At 40.9% G+C, this 23,693-nt stretch overlaps 1 protein-coding gene across 2 annotated transcripts in view; it reads left to right on the top strand.

Moving 5' to 3' along the window:
* Positions 1-23,693, top strand: part of CDH26 (cadherin 26) — a 103,280-nt gene that overhangs the window by 53,039 nt on the left and 26,548 nt on the right. For both annotated transcript variants that reach the window (XM_040331341.1, XM_040331342.1), the window contains exons 3-10: positions 4,042-4,158; positions 4,974-5,132; positions 5,606-5,753; positions 6,258-6,424; positions 16,920-17,051; positions 18,660-18,845; positions 21,493-21,764; positions 22,274-22,416. In XM_040331341.1, the coding sequence (XP_040187275.1) occupies positions 4,042-4,158; positions 4,974-5,132; positions 5,606-5,753; positions 6,258-6,424; positions 16,920-17,051; positions 18,660-18,845; positions 21,493-21,764; positions 22,274-22,416 (1,324 nt within the window). The remainder of the gene's footprint in view (positions 1-4,041; positions 4,159-4,973; positions 5,133-5,605; positions 5,754-6,257; positions 6,425-16,919; positions 17,052-18,659; positions 18,846-21,492; positions 21,765-22,273; positions 22,417-23,693) is intronic.

Below are 23,693 nucleotides of genomic sequence, written 5' to 3'. Positions count from 1 at the left end.
AAACTGAGATTAGGAGCACTCCCTTTAAGGCTACATTCACACCTGAGCGTAGCTTGTTTGGTCGTTTTTTCGGGCGTTTTGTCGCGCGTATTCATGCGTATTTGCGCGTTTGCATACAGCGTCGTCTGACGTTTTTGTACTTCACCGTTTTCTATTTTAGCCAATAGGATAAATTATCTTTTCATCACTTGTTGCTATGTTGGTAGATTTTATTTATTTTCTGCCTGGGTGAAATGTTCTATTGATTAAAGCGACAAAATGCCCGTAGGAAACGCTCGTTGTCGCGCTAGTCGCTTGAATCAAGCGCTTCCATTACTTTCTATGGGAAATACAAACGCTCAAACCGCCCGATTCGGGCGACAAAAAAGGGTCCGGAACTTGTTTGAGCTTCAGGCGTTCGACGTCTGGCGTTTTGGAGTTGAGATGTGAACCATCTCCATTGAGAAGAATGTATTTTTCCCCTCTAGCGTTTTGGAGCGTCGCGCTTCAGGCGACAAAACGCTCAGGTGTGAATGCAGCCTAAGAGAGTGCTCCTAATCTCAGCTCGTTACCTGTATAGAAGACACAGGGGAGCCAGAAATCTTGCTTATTGAAAGGGGATCAAATACTTATTTCACTCATTAAAACGCAATTACTTTTTTTTTTTTTAAATGCTTTTTTCTGGATATTTTTTTTGTTATTCTGTCTCTCACCGTTAAAATAAACCTACCATTAAAATTATAAACTGATCGTTTCTTTGTCAGTGGACAAACAAACAAAATCAGTACGGGATCAAATACTTATTTCCCTCACTGGTAGATGCAAGTACACACTGCACAATAAGAAGCCATAAAGGCTGTACAGTAACACATTGTGAAAATGGGCTGTAGTTACAATAACAATAGATAAGATGGCTGTGTGTTATAATAACCCTGTCACTCATAGGAGCATCATTTGTGAATCGGTATGCATACTGATAGCAGTTGAGCAGGCATGATTGCACAAGCAGCAACACCACTAGAGCCAACCTTATCAAGAGAGCAGTAGATTGGATGGCAACATCTAACCCAGAGATATCATTTTGGCAGCATGATTAGCCACCATGAGGTCACCAGCATCTACACAAATTACAGTGTCCCCAACCTTGCAATCTCATGCTAATTCAACCAGGACTGAATGGAAAAACTTTGCTAAGAGAAAAATATAAAAACTACTGTTCTTATACTGAAATATCAAGCTGCCTCTGTTTAGGGTCATTGCCTTGGAATGCAATGAAGTCAAATATATGCAGATAAAGAGTCCTGACTTTCTTTAATGCCAGCCTGGTCTAAATTGGCAAAATCAGAAATTGGTGAGAAAACAAGCATTTCTCAGAAGGTGTGCAGAAAAAGCAGGTCACGATTTATTTATTTTTCTCTGCAAAGGTTTTCTTCATGTAAATTGGCACCTAAGTACTGCTTGAACCAGACGTTTTATAAAGGAAAGTCCTGAGGTTGCATGACATTAAGAATGTGTACACACAAAACACTGGTAAAACTGACAGCGTTGTTAAGCAGGTCTTGATGTGTTGACAGACGTTGAAACATTTGTCCGATTCGAAGTTCTGTTTTTTGAATAATAACTTGTCTGACGATTCACAGGTAACTTTGAAAATCCTGGTTTGGGAGTATGTATAAGTGCGCCTCCTAGTGTTCATTTTGCTTTATGACATGTTCTGAGTTTCTCATTCTATCAGGAATGTCTTATTATTATTATTTATTATTATTATTATTATTATTATTATTATTATTATTATTATTTTTTTTTTTAGGTACTTGTATAGCGCCGTCAATTTACGCAGTGCTTTACATATACAATGTACATTCACATCAGTCCCTAACCTCAAGGCGCTTACAATCTAAGGTCCCTAACTCCCATTCATATACTAGAGCCAATTAACCTACCAGCAGGGATGGACTGGCCATTGGGACTACAGGGAGTTTCCCGGTGGGCCGATGGCTCAGTGGGCCGGCTTCAGTGACAGTGGACCGCCCCCCCCTCTGCTCCTCTGTCTCTCCCTTCCCGCAGCGCTCACCTCCTCTCCCTCCCCGCAGCGCTCACCTTGGGGGAACAAAGAAGCAGGGGGGGACCAGAGGAGCAGGGGGACGACAGAGGAGCATGGGGGAGGGGACAGACAGCTGACTCAACAGCTATGGCCTGGGAGTTACTCACTTCTGTCTAATCTTGTCCCATAAGGGGGGGCACTGAACTGATTCCTTGTTCCGGGTGAAATAATGTCTAGCTTCCCCACTGGTACTGCCTATAAGAGTACCAGTACCAGCCGTTCTACTCTAATAAAGTAGTGGCTACTGGCTAGTGAAGGGGGAGAGGGGGCTTGGGTGGCTGGGGGATGTGGGAGTTGTCCGGCCGCTGTGGGAGAGACCTGTCAAAGTGGGCCAGTCTGGATGAAGTCCAGGGCCAAATTTTTGTCCCAGTCCAGCCCTGCCTACCAGCATGTCTTTGGAGTGTGGGAAGAAACCGGAGTACCCAGGGGAAACCCATCCAGGCACAGGGAGAATATGCAAACTCCAGTCATATGTAAAGGAATGAAATCCTGAATTTGAGCTTCATACCTTTTTTTTAAACTATATCTATCGTCAAAATGTAATGTTTTTTTTTTTTGTTTTTTTTTTCAATGTTTACAACCACTAACATTCCTAGACCATTACGGTCTAGGAATGTTAGTCAAAGCTCCTATCACTAAATAAAATGGTTGGCTTACATTCCTAATTACACCTTGCTTTTTCTTTTGGCTTTGCTTCAAAAATTATACCCCATGTAGCTTTAGTGGTGCTTCAAAGTGTCTTCAAAGCCTCCAAAGAAGTCTATGGCAAAGCTTGATTAAATCATCACCGAAGCCCCACAGATCTTCACTGAAGCACCAAGCAAAAGCAAGGTGTAAACAGGACTGTAAGCTAACCATTTTATTTTTTCACACCGTGTTACTTTTTGGTGGTTTCCTTTTCATCTTTTTATGCTTTGATATTTTTTATTAGATATTGCTAAGTGAAATATTAGGGGTCATGCATGTGGATGTAAAAAGCGCTGTGTTCTAATAAGTAAAAGTGTATAATGCAGCAGTATTGTATGTCTTAGGCTAGAATAATAGTGATTTCTAGATGTCTCATGCAACATTTCTCCAGTCTATGACCACTAGTCTCCTATAACTTGTGCCCAGTCTCTAAAAGCTCCTATAACAGTTTTTTTTTTTGGTCTTTGACCATCTCTTGTAGCATTCCTATTGTCTTTTACCATCTCCTGTATGTGTCTGCTTTATGAAGCATTACATTATTTTGCGGGGGCCTTTTATGATGTGAGAGGCTGCACTCGAGACCCCATAGACCAGTGGTTCTCAGTTCCTGTCCTCTGGACCCACTAACAGGCCAGGTTGGCAAGATCACTGAAATACATCACAGGTGATATAATTGCTGCTCAGTGATTGCAGTATTCTAGTTTGCATCTCACCAAGGTAATACTTAAAATCTGGCCTGTTAGAGGGTCCTGAGGAATGGGTTGATGACTACTGCTCTAGACCAGGAAAGTTGACCATCACTGCACTAAATAATGTTGATGAAATAAAGCATAACCCTAATGAGTAATGTGTACAGGCACTCATATAAGTGAAAGGGTATACGCAGCCATACTTGTGTAAATGCCGATGGCTTCTGAATCTGCATTTACCTGAGCATGCACATACAATATATTTTCACACATGCACCACCGCTTACTTTTGGGCAAAATGCACTGTAAATGCTGATGCAGAAGCCATTGGTGAACACATGAATGCAACTGCATACAGCTATTCACTTGTATAGGCAGCTTTACCTGCAGTTCCTCAGGGGCGGGACAGAGCCAGGAATTTCATGCTAGAGGACTTTGAAGCCTAGGTGTGTGTGCATGAGTTCTAAGAAGGTTGAGAACATTTTATTTCTTGTATCAACGGATGCTTGCCATTTTATAATTCATCAGATAGCTCATGGAAACCTCACTGATAATTTACATTTCTTTTGCCTACTCAAATAGCATGTGGATTCAGCAGGAAGCTCCGTTCTACTGCGTCGTTCCAAGAGAAGATGGGTCCTCACTACGTTAGTCTTGGAGGAAAATGAGCCTGGACCCTTCCCAAAGAAAGCTGGAGATGTAAGGAAAATACTGCTATTGGCCTTTTTTATGATGTAGACAAACTTTTAGCTGTATATGTTAAAGAAGAACTCTTAACAAGCAGAATCATTATTTTGCTAAAAATACATCGACAATATCATAAATATAAATAGCATTCTACCTCTTGATAGGGGAGCCGCTGTAAGCATTCTGATAGCTGTCACTGGTTTATACTGTGTGTCCATATCCAGCTATATCATAGACAACGTGCATAGAGTCCATTATGCAACATGTCCAGTATAGTTACATTAACATGTTTCTTTTACTAGTTTGTAAATATACCGTATTTATCGGCGTAAAACACGCACAGGCGTATAACACGCACCCTAACTTTAAGAGGGAAGTTTCAGAAAAAAAAAATACACAGCCCCCTGCGTATAACAGGCAGGCACAGTTTACCCCCTATTTTCAGGGTAAAAAAGTGAATGTTATACGCCAATAAATACAGTAAGTAATTTGTAATGGTGTGTGTGTGTATGTATATGTATGTATGTATGTATGTGTGTATGTGTATATGTGTATATATCCAAGAAGTTACCACCTTACAAGAATTCTGTCAGGAACAACACATTTTTTATTTGCAGTATTCAGATAACAAAGCACTTCTGTTGGGATATTTAACACACTAAAAGGTAGCAAATAGACCTTCAATCTTTGGGTTTACCTAATCTGTATGTGAGATTTTGGAGAAATTTCTTGTAAAGAAAGAGGGTGATGGAACCAGAATCCTCATCCAACATTTTTGGCTATGTTTTTATGTGCTGCGCTCACAACCGTGCATTTTTTTTTTCTAGCTCTTCAATGACAGAGCAGAAAACCACTCCCTCAAGTATCTGATCAGTGGTCCTGGAGTGGATGAAGCCCCAGAGATTGGCTTGTTCCATATCAACGATCTCAGTGGGGAGGTGTTTGTGAACCGAGCTATCGACAGAGAGAAGACACCCCTGTTTGTTGTGAGTATGATTACCACAAGGCATATATCTCAAAATAAACTTGCTCTTGAGCAATATAAATATACTTATAAAAAAACTCTAAATATTAAAACATGTTAAGTAGGATTGCTGCCAGGCATCTGGCAGTAACATGCTCAGATTTCATCAAACTGTAATACTTGTGATTTCTGTATAAATTTGTAAAAAAATTTTTATATAGATTGTCTGGCATTATCAATTATTGAGTGTATGACCTAGCTTTAACTTCCAAACCTTAACACTTGACCATTAAAATTAAATCAATGACTAATGTTATCATATTGTAATGCAGCTCATTGATCTTGCTTCAAATGTGACAAGTTTAGATTCAGAAAATACAATGAGGCAATCATCATCTGTCATCATTCTGCTTGTTCAACATTTATAAATGTTTGTGGCCATATGTTAAGCGAGTCTATTTCCCGTGTTAATTCTCCTCATTGTTTTCTATACAGGTGCGTTTTGATGCTACTGATAGATTAACTGGGGAAACTTTGGACAAATCTCTAATTTTTAATGTGGAAGTGAGGGATAAAAATGACAATGCTCCCAGATTTTCTCAGACTGTGTATAATTTCACACTGAAAGAGACCACCAACCTTGGTGAGTATGACAAATATTACTATAAAAAAATACTTTGCTGACTCTTTTTTTAGACCTAAAATTTTTGCAAAGACCACCCAAACATTTTAGAACAATTTTAGCAACATTTTATAAATTTATCCTTAAACAGACGTAGGATTTCCTTTTGATTCTGGCTTTGCTACCTAGTGAGTTCTTGTGTTGGGACGAGTGTGCTGGATAGGTGTTTGGAGTTGTAACACTTCATTGGTTGAATGATTTTTTTTCCCCCAAGTCAGTGACTCCCTAGAGTTAGGATGCCAATGAAAGCACTGGAGCCTGCATATTGGTAGCTCATTGCAGCCTCAGTTTAATCATTCAGAATCTCTTTCATCGCTTTGGTGGCAGATGGAGACCAGGTTTAACTTCAAAGGTGAAGATATCTATACCAAATTGGTCCTTGTTGTGTAATTCAGCTTACCTTTTTAAATACATTAAATCTACATTACTGAACTGGTTTAAGATGGAATTGCCTTTTAATTTCAGATAGTCCATTATTCCAAGTCACAGCAACAGACGATGACTTAGAAGACAGCGCGAATTCTGCTTTTACTTATTTCTTAATCAAACAGATACCAGAACTTCCAAATGTCAAATTAACTGTTGATCCTCAAAATGGTCTGATTCGTGGGCAAGGATGCTTGAGTTATGAGGTGGGTTATTCACAGCACTTCTTCTTCTTACTAATATTATTACCAATAATATTAGTTCTGCATGACCTGGGAAAGTCACAAAATAGCCACACAAGAATTGACATGAACAAAAAGTAGAAGGCTCTCTATTTCTATCTGGAAATATAAGTCCTCTCTGACCATTCAACTTCTGAGTGTGGTGAAAGCCTGCATTCCACTACGGTGGACGGACACGCACCCACTGACCAAATCCATGTGATTTGCTAAACTAAATGAATTCGGGAACATGGAGGACTTAACAGCAACCCTGCATAACACGGAAGAAGCCTTTCGGTCAACATGAAAACCTTGGCAATATTTCATATATACCGAGTGAAGGGTGGTGCCTGACCCCCTCCTCGAGCAAATGATCTTCCTTTTTCTCTTTTGCTTTATCCTGCTGCCCCTTAAATTATGGCTGACGGCTTATCCAGCCCAGTTGCCTCCTGTGGATATTTTATGTTTGACCCGGTCCGCTACACCATGTTGTATTTTGGTATAGTTTCTGATATCTGGGAATCAAGTGCACTCTGGTGTTTGTGCCCTACATTCTAGTGTTGATACTTACCTGGTTTCTGGGGTAATTCTTGTTATTTACTTTTTTGAACGGTTTTGCTGTTTTACATATCGCAAACCTTTGATATGCCAAACCACTTTATATACCGCTTTTCTTTTTGTCTTGATTCTTGTATGATCTGTTGCTATGTGCGATCTTCATCTATATCATTTAAGTGCTTTTGCATGTGTGGCGTCCTCCAAACAAAATGTTCAGTGCAAAACAAATAAAGTATAGTCCTTCAAATAAGTCATTCAACTTTTAAAACCATATAGTGTAGTTCATTTAGTGGTTCTAAACAATGTGATCCAGAGGACAGGTGCTAGTGCATGCATTAAGTGACTCCACAGCAATAGGATCCATATAAAAAGAGTTGGTGATTCAGTGATTTCCAACCATCTTCCAAACTATGCGCTCTCACCTTGACTTATGACCTCTCTTGCTAGGTCAAATCATGCAGTCCCCTATACTCGGATGAACAATCTTGGACTCCTCTGTCTTCTTCCACCTCTTTTTCTCTCTCGCTCTCGGAGGTCTGACCTTCTGTTGACAATCGTGTGTATTGCTCATTAAATTTACGCTTTCTTTTCCTTATAGTGGCTCATGCAAGAATAGGTATCCTCATAAGTCTGTATTACAATAAAATATTTTTCATTAAAACGTAGTAACTTGCATTACAGTAAAAGACTTTAAACTCCTGCGTCACTTCCGGTTTTGGCAGCGTAACCTGGCTCCACACCGCGCGCATCGTCACGATCACATGACTTCCTCAGCAACATTTGCGCTTTTTATTTACTTCACTTTGTTGGAACACAATTCGATTTGGATATGGCCCCCCACTATTGGACCAGTTGTTTTTAAGTAGCACAGGATAACACATTTGTTTTAATCTTCATCTATGTCATCCACTTTTATGTACGGTATCCTATTTCTTTTTTTTTTTTTTTTTGCATTGTGGTATTTTGGCTATCATTCTTGTGAGCTTCTGTAAAATGTGTAGGAGCTGAATAATTGAGGGGCGACTCCAGATACCCAAGGCCAGATAAAAGTCCAAAGGAGAACGAAGATTTGCAGTCCAAGGACCTAGACTGTGGAACGCTCTACCAACCAGCAAGCGAACGAAAGTGAATCACCAGGCCTTCAGGAAAAAACTCAAAACCCATCTATTCTGAAGGCTAAATAGAGTAGGGAATAGATACCAAGCACCCCGAGGCGATTCAGTTTGCATGTGTTGCGCTATATACGTTTTTCACTCACTCATCGTGTGTATGGGGCATTATGCGTGAGCACGGCAGTCTGTCATTCCAGGGCAGCTGGAGTTTGCAACCAATAGGCAGGTGATCTGACGATATGGTTCCTCCTATCGATATGGTTCCCGTCTTGACTGCGCAGGCGCAATCCTTGCCAACGGAAATCACTGAACCTCCAGGGCGACATGGAATTTGCGGTAAGTGGCCAGTCGGCCTCACGTCCTCGCTTCGCTCGGACGGCTCGCTGAGTTCGCTTGGCCTTCTGGCTCTTTTTTAACATCCTCCAATCCACGGGGATGTTAAGGAATGAGCCTGGATGCCGCCCCAGGGTTCGGAGATTTCTGTGGGCTTCGCCTGCGCTGTCAGGCTGGGAACCAGATCAACACCGGCAAGTGTTTGTTATTGCAGAAGAGATCTAGCATGTGTCTCCTGCAAAAAAGAGCTGCCTGCTCACAATTGATTAGTCAAATTTATTTCCACTTTAGAATGTAAGATGATGAAACTCTCTAAGGAGTGTCAACAAATTAAAACAGCGCTATCAAATAACTGTGCATATTTGACTATATAAAATACATTACTACAACCCATATGTAATGATATACAGTGATAATAAACAAAATATATCCAGTTTAAGAAATAAACACTAAACTGTGACTGTAATAATAAACACCCGTGATTGACTTAAACGTGAAGTGAACGCACTGAAAGTGCAAGAGACAGTCTTTAAAAATAATTTAGAACGTGACCAAACAAAGCAAAGTTCATGTGTATAAGGATCCTGCGATCTTCAAATTTTTCCAAAAACTTCCACCACACCCGACAGTGCTCAGTGATTCCTCCCCCATCAAATGGACACTCACCGGATAGGTATGCCTCACACTCTCGTGTTTTGGCACAAAAAACCTTATCAGATGTAGTTGTTCCCGTCAATAAAGATGTAATCCAAATATGACATCCAATCAGTTCCACATATATGTCAGAGAGAGACAAAAGAAGTGCAAATAGTGTGATACCATCAAAGGTTTAATAGCACACCAAAATAAAACTTCAAACAGTGCACTCACAAACAAAATCTTGTAAAACAGCAGAATATCACATCAAGAAACTCCTTCAAACGTCAAAATGGTGAGAAGCGGTCACGGCGGACCCCCGATCAGCGAGAAAAAGTGAAACCAATTCTCCTACTCACGGTGCCATGGACTTCTGTCAGATGCAGCTGCACATCCACTTAAATAAAAAACTTCAAACGCACTCTGCATCCAAAAACGCAGCACTCACTAGTAAAATTAAACTGTATGGCAATACCCCGACATGTTTCGTTATAAAAACTTATTCATGGGACTAACCACACAGTCATAAATGGTTACCTTATATCTGATGTAGTCAGATCAATCGGCCTATCAGTCCTGGGCGTTTTCCCACTTCCTCCATAACTGTGGGCAGAAGTAAACGATATTCCCAAACTGCTGTGGGCTGACAGCATCATCCACCACCACTGGCTGGTGTATAAATCAATCAGCCAGTGCGATAGGCGTGGCGCCAGTCCCCAGATTCCAATAAGTGAGAGAGGATGTTAATCACATCCCCCAACAGCAGCAGTCTGAGCCAATCACGTGCTGCACAGCGCATCCCGCTCCGCCTACAACGATGGGCGGGCATAGAGCGCTTATGCAGCCAAAGCTAGGAGGAAGTCAGCGCCTCCTCCATTGGCTGGCTGTCTTACCCAGCAGCCACAGCGGTAAGCCGACCTGATAGGTCGAGCAGACGCTGCTCATGATAGGCTCGCCGCGGGGAATGGCTTCTAACAACACAACAGGGGCAAATCAGCTGTTGTATAGGCAGACGTGGGCGGCGGAAATGAGAGGAAAAAAAAAAAGAAGGCCGATTTCCGGGTGTCCCCGTGACCACGAATCACATCTACAGCACAATCATTACACTGTGTTTATATTGAATAGCCATACAACAGTTCCTAATTAAGTCATCAGCTGATATATATCAATCATGCGCTGGAGTATATCAACAAATACATATAAAAACATTTGTCACTGGATGAAGGCAATAGTCAGTTAAAATAAATTAATAACATTTTGCATTAGTACATATTAGTATCAAACGCTAATTGCAAATTCATATAAATGATTAAATATATATAATTAAAATATATCTAAAATATGTAAGAAATGCATTAAAAATGAAACTCAATAAAATCAATCTAAAACTGGAACTAAATACAAGTGGTGAATTAGTGATCGCTCAGCTGATCGCAAATGGTCACCGATAACACCACCACTGGAGAAGGGATTAATTAATAGCAAAATATCAGATAAATGAATAAAAGAGTACATATACTGAAAAGATGCCAAAAAGGGTAATACTAAACCCACGGAGGGAAAGGTGTGGGTATGATAAATGTCTAAGAATTATTGATGAAGCAATTCAAGTCTACCTCTATATTCAACCCCCGCGGAAAAAGACATTTTAGCAAGAATATCCAGTGAGTTTCGCGCTGTGAAAGGTCACGGACTCTGTGTGACCCCCTCCAAGATGGGTAAACCACATCTATGCCACAAAATTGAGCAAGCGTGGGGTCCTGGTTATGTACCTTTTTAAAATGCATGGAAACGCTATGTTCCTCAAAGCCTTTTTTAATATTTGCTAGGTGTTCTGATATGCGGATTCTTAGAAGTCTTTTAGTCCTCCCAACATATAATAACCCGCATGGGCACCATAGCAGATATACAACATATGACGAGTTGCATGTACTGAATTCTTTAATGTCAAACATTGTGCCATCGGAGCTGGTAACTTTGTTAATTCCTTTGTTGTGTTCTTTCACCGTGCGGCAGCAAATACACCTTCTGCAAGGAAAGAATCCTTTCAGATCTATTTTCAATTGGCGATCAGGTGGATCCAATATTTTGCGGACCACTCTATCGCCAAAATTGGGCGCACGTCTATATATAAAACGTGGCTGCTGAGGAGTCACTCCACCCAGATGTCTATCTCTGCTGAGGATGTGCCAGTGTTTCTTATATATGGTTTCAATTTCCTTATATTGGATGTGGAAGCCCGTCAGGAAGCTCCACTGGTGTTCATTTGTGGATGGTTCTTCTATTTTCTTCTTAAAACAATCTTCTCTCGGCTTCTCTGCGATCTCTTGAATCATTGACACCAGGTTGATCTCATCATATCCCTTTTGGGCAAATCTCTTCTTCAGTACATTCGCCTGCTCAAAATAATCTGAGTCATCAGTGCAGTTTCGGCGCACTCGGAGAAATTGCCCTTTAGGGATATTCTTTATCCAAGCAGGGTGGTGTCCACTTCTGATCGATAGATAACTGTTTCGATCAGTGCTTTTAAAGTACACCTTTGTTTTCAACCTGTCATTACATCTTTCTATAGTTACATCCAAGAAGTTAACTGAACACGCACTGATCACATATTCCAGTTTAATGTTGTTCACATTGTTGTTCAATACTTCAAGGAAAACTTTGAGATCTGTTTCCGATCCCTGCCAGATCAAAAAGATGTCGTCAATGTATCTCCGATAGAAGATAAGTTGAGATCTTTGATCTCTGAAGATACTTTTGTCCTCCCACTCCGCCATAAACAGGTTGGCGAGGCTAGGGGCATATTTAGCTCCCATAGCCACGCCAACCTGTTGTGAAAAAAAGAAACCATCGAACCAAAAATAATTATGCGACATACAGAAATCGAGGGCTTGACCCAAAAACCTTTTTTGTGTAAACGGGATTTCCTCCCTCTTACTCAATGCCCAATTGAGTGCCAGAGCAGCGTCCTCATGCTGTATTATAGTATATAGTGAGGCGACATCCGCCGTCACAAGGAAGGTTTCAGTACCTGGATTTATTCTTATATCCTCCAGGGATATGAGCAGATCAGCTGTATCCTTTAAGTATGCTTTGGTTTCCCGCACACTTGGCTGGAGGAATTTGTCCAAGTATTCACCCAACCTTGCCGTGACGGACCCAATGCCGTTCACTATTGGACGGGCCGGTGGCATGGTTGCATGTTTGTGTATCTTCGGTAAGGTGTAGATAACCGGAACTCTACACACAGAAGGAGCCAAATATGCTTTCTCTTTAATATTCAGGGCATTGATCTGGAAACCCCATTGTATTAAGGAATCCAGTTGTGTTTTGTATGCTTCTGTAGGGTCAGAATTCAACCTCTTATAGGTGGTTCGATCTTCCAACAGTGTGGACAATTGCTGATGATAATAGTCTTTGTCCATCACTACTACTCCGCCCCCCTTATCAGCAGGGCGGATAATGATGTTCTTTTTGTCTTCCAGTAGCTTGATACCTTCCCTGATGTACTCAGGATTGATATCTTTTTTCTGTGGCAGATCTTCTATATCTTTTAGCACAAGCTGTTTAAAGACTTCAATGTAGTGATTGTTGGAATTTTGGGGGTTGAAGAGCGATTTATTCTTCAACCCACTGTCTATGTTCCTATTGGCTGTAGTGCTCCTCATTGATGCTTCGACTGGGTGGCTCAGAAAATATTTTTTCAAATTTAATGTTCTGATAAATTTGTGGGTATCAATATAGATGTTAAACTTATTCATGGCCTTTCTAGGGGCACATTTTAGGCCTGTATCTAATACGTTGAGTTCTTTTGCACTCAAAGTAACCCGACTTAAATTGTAGATACCAGCTCCTATGTTCTCCTTGCTCTTTTTTTCGGATTGCTTGCGTCTTCCAGCCCTGCACCCCCTTCTTCTCTTTGCAGGTATTCCCCAGCTCTGTTCATCAGATAAGGTGGACCAGTCTTCTCCCCCCCTCTGTTCATTGATTGTAAATTCCTCTTCGGAGTCCCCCCTCTTCCCCCCCTCCCTCTCTGTCCTAAAAAAGAAGCAGACTGGGGTTGGTGATGATATTGATCAGATGGAGGGTATTGATACCATTGATGGTAATCCTGCTGGGGATAGTAGTGGGATTGATCTGGAACACCATAATGTTGTTGTGGCCGAGGGGACTGGTAATAGCCACTATACTGACCATTCTCCCTATTATGGCGTGGTGGTCCGGGTGATTCATAATATGATTCGGGATGCCCACCCTTAGCACCTTGCGGTAAGTTATTACGAGGGTGGTTTCCTCCCGTATGGTCAGCTTTTTTCAAAGGACCCTTAGGTTTTCCTGAATCCTTCTTTAGAGCAGCAACACTCGTTTTAGACTGCTGTTGTTCTCTTGTGTCATTCACTGGATCTCCTTCAGAGCCTGTATTACTCTGCCATGCGTAGATTTTGCTGTTTTTAAAATCCTCAGAATCTCGGTTGTACTTTTTTACTTTCCTTTTCTGAGTGTCCCTATCTACCTTCTCCAGTTTCTTTTTCATACTATTGTTGAACTCTTTGATCATTTCTGATTCCTTGATTGGCTCTAATTGTTTTTGTATGATTTTAATTTTTTCATTAATTAGACTTAGTTTAATTTGTTTCCTCTTCAGAACCAGAACCTGTAGTTCTTTCCCAACTTTATTAAAAAAATTAAGCCATTCATCCATATACTTTACATCAGTAAGACCGTCTTGAGGGGTGACTTCCCACCTCAGACTCCTAAAAATTAGACCCTCTTTGTTGTAGTGTTCGAATGTGAAGACATCCCACCAGGCCTTTACCTGTTTCTCTAACAGGTTATCTAATGCCTTCAGGATGCTGGGATAATCTTCCTCACAGTCTGTCATTTCTTGACTGGAGGAAAAAATAGAGTCAGCACTTATTTGTCTGTTGGACAAAAAGTCGATAGCGTCCATGGCTGCACACGGTTAAAAAATAAAGATGATAGTAACAATGGGTGATCTATAGAATGCGCCCTAAAAAGTCGCCCACCGTTGCGCCTATGGAGGAGTGGATGATGCCTAGCTGCTGTTTAGAAGATAATAAGTGAACAAAAAGAATGTAAGATGATGAAACTCTCTAAGGAGTGTCAACAAATTAAAACAGCGCTATCAAATAACTGTGCATATTTGACTATATAAAATACATTACTACAACCCATATGTAATGATATACAGTGATAATAAACAAAATATATCCAGTTTAAGAAATAAACACTAAACTGTGACTGTAATAATAAACACCCGTGATTGACTTAAACGTGAAGTGAACGCACTGAAAGTGCAAGAGACAGTCTTTAAAAATAATTTAGAACGTGACCAAACAAAGCAAAGTTCATGTGTATAAGGATCCTGCGATCTTCAAATTTTTCCAAAAACTTCCACCACACCCTGATATTTTGCTATTAATTAATCCCTTCTCCAGTGGTGGTGTTATCGGTGACCATTTGCGATCAGCTGAGCGATCACTAATTCACCACTTGTATTTAGTTCCAGTTTTAGATTGATTTTATCGAGTTTCATTTTTAATGCATTTCTTACATATTTTAGATATATTTTAATTATATATATTTAATCATTTATATGAATTTGCAATTAGCGTTTGATACTAATATGTACTAATGCAAAATGTTATTAATTTATTTTAACTGACTATTGCCTTCATCCAGTGACAAATGTTTTTATATGTATTTGTTGATATACTCCAGCGCATGATTGATATATATCAGCTGATGACTTAATTAGGAACTGTTGTATGGCTATTCAATATAAACACAGTGTAATGATTGTGCTGTAGATGTGATTCGTGGTCACGGGGACACCCGGAAATCGGCCTTCTTTTTTTTTTTTCCTCTCATTTCCGCCGCCCACGTCTGCCTATACAACAGCTGATTTGCCCCTGTTGTGTTGTTAGAAGCCATTCCCCGCGGCGAGCCTATCATGAGCAGCGTCTGCTCGACCTATCAGGTCGGCTTACCGCTGTGGCTGCTGGGTAAGACAGCCAGCCAATGGAGGAGGCGCTGACTTCCTCCTAGCTTTGGCTGCATAAGCGCTCTATGCCCGCCCATCGTTGTAGGCGGAGCGGGATGCGCTGTGCAGCACGTGATTGGCTCAGACTGCTGCTGTTGGGGGATGTGATTAACATCCTCTCTCACTTATTGGAATCTGGGGACTGGCGCCACGCCTATCGCACTGGCTGATTGATTTATACACCAGCCAGTGGTGGTGGATGATGCTGTCAGCCCACAGCAGTTTGGGAATATCGTTTACTTCCGCCCACAGTTATGGAGGAAGTGGGAAAACGCCCAGGACTGATAGGCTGATTGATCTGACTACATCAGATATAAGGTAACCATTTATGACTGTGTGGTTAGTCCCATGAATAAGTTTTTATAACGAAACATGTCGGGGTATTGCCATACAGTTTAATTTTACTAGTGAGTGCTGCGTTTTTGGATGCAGAGTGCGTTTGAAGTTTTTTATTTAAGTGGATGTGCAGCTGCATCTGACAGAAGTCCATGGCACCGTGAGTAGGAGAATTGGTTTCACTTTTTCTCGCTGATCGGGGGTCCGCCGTGACCGCTTCTCACCATTTTGACGTTTGAAGGAGTTTCTTGATGTGATATTCTGCTGTTTTACAAGATTTTGTTTGTGAGTGCACTGTTTGAAGTTTTATTTTGGTGTGCTATTAAACCTTTGATGGTATCACACTATTTGCACTTCTTTTGTCTCTCTCTGACATATATGTGGAACTGATTGGATGTCATATTTGGATTACATCTTTATTGACGGGAACAACTACATCTGATAAGGTTTTTTGTGCCAAAACACGAGAGTGTGAGGCATACCTATCCGGTGAGTGTCCATTTGATGGGGGAGGAATCACTGAGCACTGTCGGGTGTGGTGGAAGTTTTTGGAAAAATTTGAAGATCGCAGGATCCTTATACACATGAACTTTGCTTTGTTTGGTCACGTTCTAAATTATTTTTAAAGACTGTCTCTTGCACTTTCAGTGCGTTCACTTCACGTTTAAGTCAATCACGGGTGTTTATTATTACAGTCACAGTTTAGTGTTTATTTCTTAAACTGGATATATTTTGTTTATTATCACTGTATATCATTACATATGGGTTGTAGTAATGTATTTTATATAGTCAAATATGCACAGTTATTTGATAGCGCTGTTTTAATTTGTTGACACTCCTTAGAGAGTTTCATCATCTTACATTCTTTTTGTTCACTTATTATCTTCTAAACAGCAGCTAGGCATCATCCACTCCTCCATAGGCGCAACGGTGGGCGACTTTTTAGGGCGCATTCTATAGATCACCCATTGTTACTATTTCCACTTTAGGTCTACATTTATGACAAGGCCCAGCTGGCTTCATGTCCTATTTCTTCTTCAGAATAATGCTTGGTCCCCCTGATCTGTCTAAAAACTCGCCCTAAAAAAATAAAAAATATATGGGATAAAGTGAACTCAATACTATCCAATAGGCATCTAAATGTGTCCATGATGTAAAAATAAAACTTGAAGTGAAAATTACTGTACAACCTGGAGGCCAGATGCATGTTGAATAGATGTATAGAGATGACACATCCGATATACATCTGTAGCCTGCTCTCCATTTGTAATTGGATGATATGTCCAACATATAATTGGAATTTCTTACATAAGAAGGTGATTATCACCAGTTCAGGAAATGGTCAATGTAGCAGCCCAGATTTGATTGTGCCATTAAATAAAGAATATAGATGTGTGGCAGAAGTTCCAGCTGTAGTCTATTGACCCTTCTTCTTTTCCAGGCCTCAAACTTCATCCGACTAATTGTGGGAGCGAAAGACCAAGGACCCGTGCCTTTATCCAACTCAACTACTGTTAACATACGTATTCAGGATGGGAATAACAATATGCCGGTGTTCACTAGTGGGGATAAAGTGAGTATTTTTGTTGGGGGGTGGGGGCATTTTACTGGTGTCTAAAGTGTATTTGTAGGCATTTTTTTTTCCTTACAGCCAAGATAGTTTCATGGCTGGTGTGCAGTATGATCCGGCTGAGATCCGTGCAGTGATGATGCACGGAGTTTAGCGGATCACACAGTCAATTTTTTTTATATCAACAAATTTTATTGGGATGCCACACAGACATCTTGTAAAGTTCACTTGCCAGTCGCATGGTGCAAGGCAGTGGATTGCCCTGCACTGTGCTACAAAAAAGTATTGCATGCAGTACTCCTTTTTCAGCACATGATGCAGTGCCTGGTTCACACAATGCAGTGGTGTGAACCAGGCACATGGCAGACAAGGCATTTTGCCTTGTCCATGCAAGTAGGACTGCACTGGAATAGCCACCCAATGCAGTCGCCGCATATCTGGTGTTGCTTAGCCCTCAGTACTTTCCTCTAATAATTAAGTTACATTCCTTTGTCATTAATGCCATCCTTTCATTTTATATTGGCAACTCTCTATAGAGTTGATTTAATCAATGCAAATGGGCTCTTCACTTTGCAGTAGACATTGCCCTTTGCAAGGGAATTTGCCCCAGAGCTTAGCAATTGAGGTGAAGCTCTGCTGACTTCCATCATCCAATTATGTGCAAACAAAAATGTTTTCTTTTTAATATTTTTCTTGCACATGATTGTGTATTCTTGGCAACGTGAAACTTCATTAAATATTCACTTCACTGAAATATTTACTAAACTCTGGGGCAAATTCCCTTGCAAAGAGAACAGCCTAGTTGCCTTTAGGTGGTGAGACATTGAATATAACTTGTGAGGCTTTTCAAAGAGTTCAGTGTTTATGAAGCCCATCACACCTAACTCTTCAGTCTAATATTTGTGTGGTACCATGTTGATATATAATCGGGATGGAGCCATTTAGTACCAGGGTAGGCCCTAACCCTTTAGCTGCCACTGTTTGTAATACAGCTGTGCAGCCGCCGGATTGCTTCTGACTCCACCTAGCACTTCACTTGTGCATAGCTCTTTACCAGTTATATGGAGATTACAGGCTATAATACACACATGACTCACAAGAACACAACAGCAGCATACTTCAGTGGGTGCAGTGATAGAGAGATGTCCCTGTGACCACTGAAGTGTGCTGTAGAGCTGACCCATGGGTTTATTGTAGCCCTTTCATCATTATATACACAAATGGAAGCATACAGATTCACATTTCTGTCCATTCAGTGCTTACAAGGACTCGCCACACAGCCAGGTGAATAGAAGGGCTTTCTCTGTTACATTTAAGGATACACACAGAGCACAGGTTGCATTTTTTTTAAAGTTGCCCTTTAAAGGATGTTTCACAGCCATGGTAACCGAGAATAACAGTGTAAGCCTACTTCTGATTGCGGGAAGTGGTCCTTACACGGGAATTTAGCATGTTCATAAATCCAGCACCAAGTTCTTCTCCATGGAGGAAAAGAGCTAAGAAGGTGGGCACCAAATTATTTAGCTAGTCTGGATGGGAGATCTGCCAATGTGTGGTCTGCTGTGTCAGCAATCAGTTCATGCTATGCTAATAATGGACCTTCCTTTGCAGTATGAACTCACTGTGGGGGAGGGAGAAATAAAGCCGGCGTTGCTGCGATTAAAAGTAGAAGATAAGGATATCCCACAAACTCCAGCCTGGAAAGCCAAGTATAAAATATTGACTGGAAATGAGCATGGAAATTATAACCTGACCACAGATCCAGAAACCAATGATGGAATCCTGAACATTGTAAAGGTAAGGATGAATGATTTTTGTTCTTCAATACCAAGTCAGTATAATGATCCTTGGTAAGGACAGGTTCACTTTGATTGCTGAAAATGTGGATCTTTTAAGAAGTAGATTACAGAATAGTGGCACAAGTGGCCCTTCAATATGCATCACTCCAAAAAAAGCAGAATCCAACAAGATTAATATGGCTGATGTATATTGTAAAAACATTGTCAAATTTCAGTAATCAATTTTCAGTACTGGTATTGTTATAAAGTGTGTAATCTGCTAATGATACTGATAGTCTGACTGCTCAGAAGAAACGTAGCTGTCCAATAAAGCTAGCAGGAAGAAGGGGAGTTATAGTTATTGTATGAAGGAAAGTTAACATTAATTTCACCTTTTATCCCTCTTTCTCCTTCCAACATCCCCACAGAACATCTGTGACAGACGCATTAACTTGACTCTGCAATGTAAAACATTTTAAACAAATGCTCCGATTTTTAAGATGGACAGGATTATATAGTAAGGCGGAGGCCCCTTTCATACGGGCAGATAGAATTCAGCTTTTAGCTGCAGATATACGAAGTTAGCTAAAAAATGTATTTGACTGCATCCAGGACCGATTTAGTGCAGCTATTTGTACATAACCGCAGGTAATCGCAATGTACTATTTCACCTGTGAATAGCAGCGGCAACAAGGAAAAAAAACGGGAAGCACATCAGAAAGGCAAGAATGTTCCACCGCACCTTAACGCAGCCGCGTGTAAAAGCACTAAATCGCTGCTAATCGCAAAGTACAACTGCAAATGATCGCTGTGCTGGGAGTCTTGAAATTTCAAAATAACAAAACGTGCTTTTAATAGCGGCAGAACAGCCGCCCGTGTGAAAGAGGCCCTAAAGTGGTTGTAAACCCTTTACAACCACACTTACCTACAGGTAAGCCTAGATTAAGGCTTGCCTGTATTTGCTCGAAATATCACCTAAACCTCAACGGTTTAGAAGATATTTACAATGACAGGCGCCGATGTCTATGACACATGCGTAGTAGACAGCGGCCCGGGTGCACTTTAGCAACGGCGATTGCGCCGTTCCTAAAGGAGGCCGTGCCATGACTGGCGGTTCCCGCGCGCATGTGTCGTCATCGCGGCTCCGGCCAATCACAGTGCCGGAGCTGCGATACCCGAAAGTAAACCCCAGGAGAGATGAGGGGGCTTCGATGTGAGGGTAGTATTACATAATAAGCTAGTATGCTATGCATACTAGCTCATAATGCCTTTGTCTTGCAGGGGTGTTTTTAATTTTTGGGGAAAAGTGGGTTTACAACCACTTTATGGTGTAATTTCCTGACTTTACTTTTGTAGGATGCCAAAAAAAAAATAACACATTTATATTTCACACAATGAGACTTTGCTTCTACCAGTCAGACATTTATTCAAGCACATAGAACAGTGGTTCTTAACCTGGGTGAGTGAGTCTCGGGGGTTCGGCAGAGGTCACACAGGGCCGCCGGTACAAGGCAGGGGCGGACGGGTGCCCTGGGCGATACCATTTTGCCGCAGGTGAAGCTCTGCCACGTCCGCCAGCGGCACTGTACAAATTGTGTGCCGAGTGCACTCCTGCATCTGGGGCCGTCACCTCCCTTTCCTGTCTGCTGCAGCCTGTTTACTCCCCCTATAAAGGAGTCTCGTGGTCCCTTCCAGCGGCGTGACGTCACTCCACTCACAGCCGGAAGGGGGGGACTCGGAGCGCTGCGCAAAGAGCTGTGTGTCGGCGCTGCCTGTGACGAGCTAGAGAGGCAAGGACTAGTCTCGAGGAGCCTGCCTGACTAGTAGAATTTGAACCTAGCAGAACGTGTGCTAAAAAAGACTACTGAACTTGTTTAAAAGTAAGTAGAACCTGTTAGGAGCATATAATTAAATGGCTGGATTGGGGGGAGGGGAGGAGACTGACTGAGGTGAGGTGACCAGCACTTTATTAATCTAAAATGGCAGATAAAAAAAAATGTTTTTGTGTTATTTTAAATGAGCCTTCTCTGACTAGCAAAAAAAAAAAAAAAAAAAATATATATATATATATATATATATATATATATATATATATATATATATATATATATATATATATATATATATATATATTACAGCCTCTGTGCCATCAATTGTCGCCACTGTGCCCATCACACGCAGCCACTGTGCCCATCACACACAGCCACTGTGCCCATCACACACAGCCACTGTGCCCATCACACACAGCCACTGTGCCCACTGTGTGTTCGTTCATTTTGTACACCTATGTATAAATATATACCTATGTTTTGAATTTGAAAAAATCATATATTTTTTTTCCAATTAAGAAGGGTTTGGTGAATGCGCATATGAAACTGGTGGGGTTCAGTACCTCTAACAAGGTTAAGAACCACTGACATAGAACATTGATAATGTAGAATAGTTTATTTACATTAACATAATAAAAATTAGCAAATGGTAGCATCCCACCATACTATGTTCTCATTAAAAAAAACAGGTGCACCTGACTATGACAAATTCATCACCAAGTTATTTGAAATCAAACATTGTATAGATACAATTATGTGGTTTGAACAATTACTTCCAAAAAGATGCTTCCTTGTCTCTCTCTTCTAAAGACCAATAACCTTTTTTTTTTCCTCCAGCCTTTGGATTTTGAAGGTACCCCAACAAAGACGCTTTTTATAACAGTTGAGAATGAAGAACCATACTTTTCATGTGAGACTAAAAAACTCAGAATGGACAAGACAGTCGCATCGCCCAATGTAACAGTCTTAATCACTGTGTTGGACTCAAATGATGCTCCCGTTTTCACCCCTAAAGTTAAGGTCATTCGAGAAAAAGAAGGTGCGATGGTGGGCACAGTCCTTGGGACTTTCACTGCAACAGACCCAGACAGGGTGCCAAACAAAATCAGGTACAGTATCCAAATTACTAATGCCCCTAAAAGACCTCATCCAAGGTAATTCTGTTCAACCCGGGGTACTATTACAGTTCTTGGAGGCAGTTGAGACTTCAGGGGCACTACTTGAATAAGCTGCTAAAAACGTAAATTCTTACTTCCAGCCAATCCACACTGAAATGAACTCTGGCCTTTTTAAATGCTTTTATTTGTATTTTTTTGGTTTTATAAAAGGCCATATATTTATCATATTTTTTATTGTGCCATGGGTCAGAGGTACCATTAGATATGTTAGTCCTGTGCCTAGAAATACCCCGTTGTGTGGAAACACAATCCTTATAAAAGCTTATTTCATTGGCACTAATTTCTGAGCTGGGTTGGTAGTTTACGCAAATTCCCATTTAAAAAAAAAAAAGTTGTGGTAACAGAAGGGTGTTGTTTTGGGCACCAAGGGGGTTAATGGAGTGATGGAAATGCAATTCTAGTTCGAAGTATAAAATCGAATCTTCCATGTGTTTTGGTAGGTATAAAATGGCACACGATCCTGCAGGCTGGTTTAAGGTGGATGAAAATACTGGAGTTGTTTCAACAATGCAAGAACTGGACAGAGAATCGCCTTTTGTTAATGGAAGTACATACACAGCATTGGTCTATGCTATAGATGATGGTAAGCAATGCCTTGGAGTCTTTTTACCTCTTCGAGAAAATAGTTAAAGCCAAACTTCACTCTCTCAACATGAAGTATTTTTAAACCTTTTGTTGCTAGCATTAATGAATAGGAAAACAAATATTACCTTTTTTATTTTTATTTATTTTGGTTTTACATTTCTTCAACTACTTCCTGGTTTCCAGGCCTAGGCAAATGGTGTCCTACATCCCAGGTGTCTTCAGGAGGAGTTTTCTTATACCTGAGCTAATGGATGCATGGATTCCAGAATGTCAATGATGCATGCATCATCTGCCCTTACTTAAGACTGCCACAGTCAAAAATGCTACCGGGTTGTTTCTCAACGTGATTTTTAGGCAAAATAAAGCATGGAGACATTGGAGTTTGAATACTAAAATGTAATTTACCATGTCATATGATGTACTCAACTTTGAGTGGGATATCTGAATGATGCCTGCAGCTACAGGCATCATCCAGATATCGTCTTTTAGAGCCGGCGATTCCATGCACTGTAAGAAAAATCATAGCAGCTGGTCAGCCACTTGATCATTCTTACTGGCAGTGGGAGGGAACAATCCCTCCCAACCCCTCCCTCCGGTGCTTCCCCCGTACAATCGGCGAGAGGGAGAAAAAAACAGGGCATGCCGAAAGTTTACCATAGAGAATCCGGTGGGCCAGATGGCCCCCGGACGTCTCTGATCTTTCAGAGGCCGGGCACAATGTTATGATGTCAGGCCCTGCCTAGAGGTGAGATGTGGGGCGTTATTGACCCCAGATCTCGCTGTAAAAAGGACCTGTCACGCACTATTCCTATTACAAGCAATCAAAAAAAGGTAAGAACGTGTCAAAAAATGAAAAATAAAAGTAAAATAAACAATCCTTTTTTTTTAAAGTGCCCCCACGCAGAAGCAAAAGCATTCTTGGGTCACACCCACATATGTAAGAGACGTTCAAACCACATATGTGAGGTATTCCTGCGAACGATAGAGTGAGAGCAATAATTCTAGGGCTAAACCTCCTCTGTAGCTGTAAACGGGTAACCTTTAAACATTTTTAAAGTGTCGCCTATGGGGATTATTTGGCGCTATTCCATAAGTATGCGCAATTTTAAAGCGTGACATGTTGGGTATCTACTCAGCTTTCACATTATGCAAAAAGATTGGGCTAACTTTACTGTTTTCTACTTACTGCACAAATGCCGTGCGAGATAAAAAGTTGCAACGTCCACTATTTTATTCCCCAGGGTCTCTGCTAAAAAAACATATATAATGTTTGGG

The sequence above is a fragment of the Rana temporaria genome, chromosome 12 (assembly GCF_905171775.1).
Source record: "Rana temporaria chromosome 12, aRanTem1.1, whole genome shotgun sequence".
In the NCBI taxonomy this organism is placed as follows: Eukaryota; Metazoa; Chordata; class Amphibia; order Anura; family Ranidae; genus Rana; species Rana temporaria.
Note: the sequence above shows the minus strand (reverse complement) of the source record. Positions and strands in the feature narration are given on the sequence as shown.